This window comes from Octopus bimaculoides, chromosome 4 (assembly GCF_001194135.2).
Source record: "Octopus bimaculoides isolate UCB-OBI-ISO-001 chromosome 4, ASM119413v2, whole genome shotgun sequence".
Classification (NCBI taxonomy): Eukaryota; Metazoa; Mollusca; class Cephalopoda; order Octopoda; family Octopodidae; genus Octopus; species Octopus bimaculoides.
Genome location: NC_068984.1, coordinates 86,977,443 through 86,985,076, shown reverse-complemented (window position 1 = coordinate 86,985,076; position 7,634 = coordinate 86,977,443). Strand labels below are relative to the sequence as shown.

At 35.2% G+C, this 7,634-nt stretch overlaps 1 protein-coding gene across 2 annotated transcripts in view; it reads left to right on the top strand.

Moving 5' to 3' along the window:
* The window catches only part of LOC106870214 (5'-nucleotidase domain-containing protein 3), a 43,320-nt gene extending 35,692 nt beyond the window's left edge, over positions 1 to 7,628 (top strand). Inside the window, exons 14-17 of one of the 2 annotated variants that reach the window (XR_008263954.1) lie at positions 1,016 to 1,102; positions 1,371 to 1,435; positions 4,502 to 4,775; positions 6,397 to 7,628. Coding sequence is in view for 1 of the 2 variants with exons in the window: in XM_014916218.2 (XP_014771704.1) it covers positions 1,016 to 1,102; positions 1,371 to 1,435; positions 4,502 to 4,715 (366 nt within the window). In the remaining variant the exon portion in view is untranslated. Of the gene's footprint in view, positions 1 to 1,015; positions 1,103 to 1,370; positions 1,436 to 4,501 lie in introns of both variants that reach the window. The other variant, XM_014916218.2, reaches the window with a different exon arrangement.
* The last annotated feature ends 6 nt before the right edge of the window (positions 7,629 to 7,634 follow it).

Below are 7,634 nucleotides of genomic sequence, written 5' to 3'. Positions count from 1 at the left end.
GTTGACCTCCAGTGTTTCACTGGTACTTAATTTATTGACCCTGAAAGTATGAAAGGCAAAGTTGACCTCAGTGGAATTTGAACTCAGAATGCAGTGACAGGTGAAATACCACTAAGCATTTTGTCTGGCATGCAAATGATTTAGCCAGCTCACCACCTTAATAATAATAATAATAATAATAATAATAATAATAATAATAATAATGAGCTTTTGGCATGTAGTGCTCAGGTGCACCACAACTCATTGGAAAAGAGTAAAAGAGAGCACAGAAAGCAACAGTAAGTCAAAGAAAGACAGCAATAAATACCAGATGTGCATTCACAGTATACAAAATAAAACACAAAAAGACAGAAAAGTGAACAGTAAAAGAGCAATAAAGAGAAATGGACGCGTAGACATGTGAGGAATTGTGTAAATGAATTTTAGGAAGCATGGAATTTTTGAAGGATGCAGTGTCCTGACAGCTAGCAATCAATGTGGATAGTTAATTCCATACCTTGACAGATCTATGGATCATGCCTAATTGTTTGGTCAATTAACTGTGTACTGTCGGAGTGCTCAATAAAAGTTGTCCTGGGAAGACATAACAATCATTACAACAACAATGCTAAAAAGTGTTTTTTTTTTCCATTGACCATTATACATACTAATGTCTAAATCAAACTCTTTCCAAGCATCATCATCACCACCACCATCATCATCACCACCACCACCATTATCATCATCCTCATTTAAAATACCTTTTTCCATACTGGCATGTGTTGGATGATTTGAGATGAACTGACAAGCCAGAGGGCTGAGAAAATTTCCAATATCTGTTTGGCATGATTTCTACAGCTAGATGCATTTCCTAATGCCAACTGCTTCACAGTGTACTAGATGCTTTTTTTTTTTAACCCAAATAATCTCCCCCCATATTCAAATTCCTGTTATTTATTGTAAATGTTTATCATTATATTTAAGTTTGCCAAACATGAAATGTACTTATTTTTTGTTTCTTATTTTCACTTCTCAGAATGAAATAGATAAAATCAATGCCACAGACTACAAAGTAGCGGTCAGGTGGGGCATGGTTCTGCAGCAAATGATAGAATATTGCCAGGTTGGTTCATTTACATAATGCTAAAGGAGATTCTTCAGAATTATATGTTTTTTTGATGATTTATTTTGAAAATTTAGATTTTAGTACCTATTGCACTAGTAGCTCCAAGTACAGTAAATTTAGTATTGATTTAATCTATGTTTATACTCAGGCACCATAGTACATTGGTAATGTAATAAATGGAAAAAAATATATATAGAAATTTCAAACTGAAACTAAAAAGAGGAACACACACCTGTATGAAGTTATCATTTGTTGTTATTTTCAGGATACTACTGCTCTTGAAGACACGGAAATTCTAAAAGAATGGCTTCATGAAAGAGACTTAGTGAGGTAAGGTCAATGCTAAGACTTAAGTTTGCATTCAACAGTAACACTTTTTAATCATCATCATCCTTTTATATCTACTTTTCATGTTCGCATGGGCCTGGACAAGTCAAGGTTTAGTCAGTTTTTATTTGGAGAAACTATCTGCATCCCAATAATGTGTTCCATTTTTGGCATTGAATACTAAGGCTAGAGGCCCTTTTTGATGTCAGCCAGAATGTACTGGATGCATTTTAGCATGGCACCAACACTAGGGAGGTTGTCATATCCTTGACAAGACAAGAAAAGAGTCCTCTTGATGCAATGTTGCCACCATTTATTTACTAACCATTTTATAGAGTGTATTGAGTACATTTTTTCATACCACCAGCTTCAGAAAGGTTGCTTTCCCCTCTGTTCTATGTTGTCTTCATTTGTTCAATGCAAACATGACCAATAGGGTGAAAGAAGTTAGCGAGTGAGTATAAATACAATGAGAAAAAGGGAAAGATAATAGAGTGTGGTAAGAGAGTAAGGCGGTGAACTGGCAGAAACGTAGCACACCGGGCGAAATGCTTAGCAGCATTTTGTCTGCTGCTATGTTCTGAGTTCAAATTCTGCAGAGGTCGACTTTACCTTTCATCTTTTCGGGGTCAATAAATTTAGTACCAGTTACACACTGGGTCGATGTAATCGACTTAATCCCTTTGTCTGTCCTTGTTTGTCCCCTCTATGTTTAGCCCCTTGTAGGCAATAAAGAAATAAGAGAGTAAGTAATGGAAGAAAGACATGGCTGTTTATAAGGAGAGTGAATAGAAATACAGCATGAGTGGCATGTGATGGAGGAAGAGGTAGAGACTGGAAGAAGATAGGGTGGTGGAAGACAGAGTAATATGCAGGGAAAGTGAGAGGAAGAGAATGATGAGTTGGAGGTGTAACAGATAGAGTGAGAAATGGATAGCAGCAGAAGGGGTAAGAGAGAGAGAGAAAGAGAGATGTAAGCAGGTAATGAGTGACATGAGGTACAGAGTGTGATAGTTACCAGTAAAGAAGGGTGACAGTGGTGGGTGTCAAATACAAACAGGTCTGATTAATAGGTGTGTTGAGATAGAAGTAGTATGATAAAGGGTGATGATGAGGAGGTGAATTGAATATGGACAAATCCAACTCTATCCCTTATAATGCAGAAGGCACAGTGCAGCGAATAGGAGAAAATATTGTGATAGACATGAGGGTGAGAGTGGAGGTGAGGAACAGATGAAGACTTAACAGGTACATAATGGGCAAGAGATTCAAATGTAGATATATTATACATCCCAACTTCCCTCACCATCACCACCACCAATTACAGGTATGTTCACTGCCATCAATTACTGTGAGGAAAGTTTACCAAAAAAATATATCCCTAGTATCTCACCATTAATAGTAAAAACTATTTTATTGCAAAACAAAAATGGTGAATTGATAATGGCAAACTGATGATGGTGAACTTTTCCTGCAGTGATTAATGACAGTAAACTTATCGGACATGACCATCACCTCCATTTTAGCATCAGTTTTGCCATGCTTGCATGTGTGGCAAGGTCTTTTCCAGCATTGCATGTCACCTCTTGTTATAGTTCTTTGTGATCTCTTTCATGAGATTCAGCTTCTTGAGATCAGTCTTTACCACTTCATTCTATATCTTCTTAACTCATGCCAGAATGGACAATGGACATTAAACGATGATGATGATGATGCCAGATTTTTGTTTCTAAGTTATGTATCAGAAATGTTTATGGTCATGAACCCCACTCTTTAAAAACAAAACTCTAAAATGATCCAAAGAAAATGCCTGTATATAGTGTAATAATAAGATGGTGAGATGGCCATGAATTTCTCAAGCTCATTAGTGAAATTAGTGAAAGTATTTTAGTTCCAAAGATTTTTTTTCTTTCATTTAGTTTGTGAATTCATGATCATCTCTACTTGTCATTATATATATGTTGTGTGGCATGTGGTTAAGCAGTTTTCTTCCCAACCATGTGGTCTTTTGTTCAATTCCACTGTAGCACCTTGGACAAGTGTTTTTTACTACTGTCCTGGACTAACCAAAGTTTTGTGAGTTGATGGTGGTCATAACTATGTTTCTGTAATTACTCTATTGCTCTATAACTTCTCTTTCAAATTTATGATTTACTGACAAAACCATCAATGATACGGGGGCATCCCAACCGCCACTTTCTTCCGTTGACTGCTGCATTAGAGCACTTTTTAAGTCTTATTTGTAGCATTGTAGGTATTCTAACGCCTCTTAATGACAATTATAGTTTTCCTTTTTGGTGATACATTGCTAAACAGCTGCCTAATTGAATTATTTATATATATATACACACACACACACACACACACATATATATATATATATATATCATCATCGTCGTTTCCATGCTGGCATGGGTTAGACGGGGGTCTGGGAAGCCAGGAGGCTGCACCAGGCTCCAATCTGATCTGGCAGTGTTTCTACAGCTGGATACCCTTTCTGACGCCAACCACTCCGGAAGTGTAGTGGGTACTTTTTTTTTACATACCACTGGCATGGGCCAGAGAGGGCTGGCTTTGACCACAATCAGATGGTGCTTTTTACATGCCACCGGCACAGGAGCCAGTCCAGGCGGTGCTGGCATTGACCACGTTCAAATGGTGCTTTTTATGTGCCACCAGCACAGGGACCATGTATATATATGAGAGAGAGAGCTGTATGTATATATATATATATATATATATATATATATATATATCTTTGTGTGTGTACTCCATCACTACTTGACAACCAGTGTTGGTTTGTTTACATCGTCATAATTTTGCAGTTCAGCAGAATAAGTACCAGGCTTAAAAAACAAGAACTGGAGTTTCGATTTGTTTGATTAAATCCTTCAAGGTATCACCCCAGGTGACTGCAGTCCAGTCACTAAAACAAGTAAAAGATAAGAGATATAGGCTAATATAGAAAAATTACTAAAAATTGTAAACAAACATAGAATTTGGATTTTGTGATTCAGTTTTCATTACATATAATTAAACTAATATTTTTATTTTTCTATTCTACCATAGGGCATATGCCAAAGAGATTTTCAACCCACATTTTGGAAGCGTGTTCCGTACTCATCACAATCCTACGTATTTTTCTCGGCGGCTCTCTCGTTTTGCTGATTTATACATGTCTAATTTGACCAACTTACTTCGCTATTCAGTTGACCATACTTTCTATCCACGTCGGTTGGCATTACCTCACGAATCACAACCATTTGCCAGTATGTTTACATGACATGTGATATCATAACCACTTTCGTTCTGCATATTGTGATTAGCAAAATAGGAAAACTTGGTAAGTGATTTAGATATTTTAAGTTAGATATCTAAATACATTTTATTTCCTTTGTTAGAAAATAGCATAAAACTTCAAATTCTATTTAATGAATGGATACTAAATTTATGGAATACAAAATACATAATTTAGTTTTAATAGTTCGAATTCAAAATAATTATTTCATTTTTTTTTTATTCCTTAACCAAGTTATTACAGCAGTTATTTTTACTTTCCTTTAGTTAGAAATAACAGCCAATTCTCCTTCAAGTCACATCCTACTGTTTCAGAAAAGGACACATCAAATGATATGATCCTGGGTTCATTATACTTCCAGATGGCCATAGCTGGAATAATTATAGATCTGCTCTATCAGGATTTACCTGAGGCTAAACATCAATACAACTAGCGTGATGTTTCACTGCAGGTGGCTTTTACATAGATTTCCTAAACCTCATGATATTTAGTTTCGTCATTCTGTTTTGAGTATTTAGATTCCACATGCTTTTTCTCAAAATATACACTAGTCATGTACTAATACTCAAAAAGCCTGTATCCTCCTCCTCCTCCTACATACTTTGTTTGTTGTTAGAAATTATTATTATTATCATTATTATTATTATTATTATTATCATTATCATTAGGGTGGTGAGCTGGCAGTATTGTTAGCACACTGGACAAAATGCTTAGTGGTATTCCACCTGTCGCTCCATTCTGAGTTCAAATTTCACTGAGGGTTGATAAAAATAAGTACCAGTTGAAAACTGGGGTCGATATAATTAACTCATCCCCACTCCCAAAATTGCTGCCCTTGTGGTAAAATTTGAAACCATTATTATTATTGTTATTATTAGGGTGGTGTGAGCTGGCAGAATCGTTAGCACACAGGATGAAATGTTTTGCAGTATTTCATCCGTTTTTATATTCTGAGTTCAAATTCCACCGAGGTTGACTTTGCCTTTCTATCTTTTTGGTGTTGATAAATTAAGTACCAGAGAAACACTGGGGTCAAAGTAATCAACTTGTCCTCTCCTCTAAAATTTCAGGCCTTGTGCCTTTAGTAGAAGGAATTATTATTATTATTATTATTATTATTAAGGCAACAAGCTGACAGAACTATTAATGGATGAACAGTAAAGTTGACCTTGGCAGAATTTGAACTCAGAATGTAGAGACTGACAAAATGCTGCTAAACATTTTGCCTGACATGCTAACGAGTCTGCCAGCTTGCCACCTTTCCTATAATAATAATAATAATAATAATCATCAAAAGTTGGATATAGTTTAGAGTTTTTAAAGTTTAAAGGATCCCATCACATAGATAGTGTGTGCTAACTGGGGCAATCATTGAGTTTAATACACACACACACGGGCTTCCAAGCTTATACAGCAGACCCATAAGTGCTGTCCTGTAAGAGTGTTGCTTGGGGCAGGCTGCCCCTTCCCTAAAGCTTTGCCACTAAAAGGATCACATTTAGAGAGGAAAACCATTAGAAAACTGGAAAAATGTAGTTATTTATATCCCATACATGCAACATATCTATCTATATATATATATATATAATGCTGTTGTCATTTCAACTTTGCTATATGGCTGCAAAACCTGAACTATGTCTATATCATTGCGACATTCAAAAATTAGAATGCTTTCACCACCAAAAGCTTCATTCAATCTTGAACATCAAATGGGAACACTATGTGACCAACAACAAAGTCCTAGAAAGAACCAACAGTCAAAGCATCAAATTGCTGATCATGAAACACCATCTTCGATGGTCAGGACATGTAACAAGAATGGAAGAGTCAAGGTTCCCATGCCAAGACTTACTCAACGAAAAGACCACAGGGCTGCCCTCTTCAAATATACAAAGACCAACTCAAAGCACTGAATACCTCTGTACTTGAGCCTAAATGGTTTGAAACACAAGCCTGAGACTATACCAAGTGATAGTGTTCCATTATCATTGGAACCAAAAACTTCAAAGCCACCAGAAAAGAAAAAGAAGAAATCAAATGACAGGAAAATCATGCTTGACAAAATTCAGCCTTGTCTTTCACCAGCATTTCCATGAGATCAATGCTATTGACTCTTCAAGAATTGGTCTACTTAGTCACCAACACCATCACCATTAAGGAAGTGTTCAGCAAAAAAGAAACTAAATCCTCGGATACGAGATAAAAGCCAATGATGATATATATGCATATATGTTTGTATTATGAAAATATTAAGGATAATTTTGTTTTACAATTTGCCCCTTTCAGTTTATACTTTTATTTTTACTTTGTTACATATTTATTTAAAGCTATTTATTAAAATAAAAGCATTTTCCAATTTGATTAGAATCTCATCAAAATGAAATATCTTTACTGTAAGGAATTCTCCATCAATGATTTATGAGATTTTTAGACACAAGTTAACCCTTTAGCATTTAAACTGGCTATATCCAGCACAAATGTTCTACCTGTTTTATGTTCAAACTAGTCAAATCTAACCTCTCACACCTACCCTACAGTGTCATTCTAAAAATAATCAATTACATCATTGAAATCTCAAAGCTACAAGATAATAGATGATTAATTCAAAACAATATGAATAAATAAGCATTAAATTTGACAGAGTCATCTGTAATCTGAATGCTAAGGGTTAAAGGAACAAAAATATTTTGTCTTGCATTTGGTGATTATGGCAAACTATTATGTATTATGTGTTTAATGATAAAAATGTGATATTTTGATGGAACTTTTTGTAGTTGTAACAGTATTATGCTAGTCTAAAACCGGATTAGTATTATTCTTTGAAGATTAAAATATTTTGTTTTACTTTTTCTTTTTTTTATATTAAATAAATTTATTGTAACTTAAGTTGTTATCTTTAGCTTG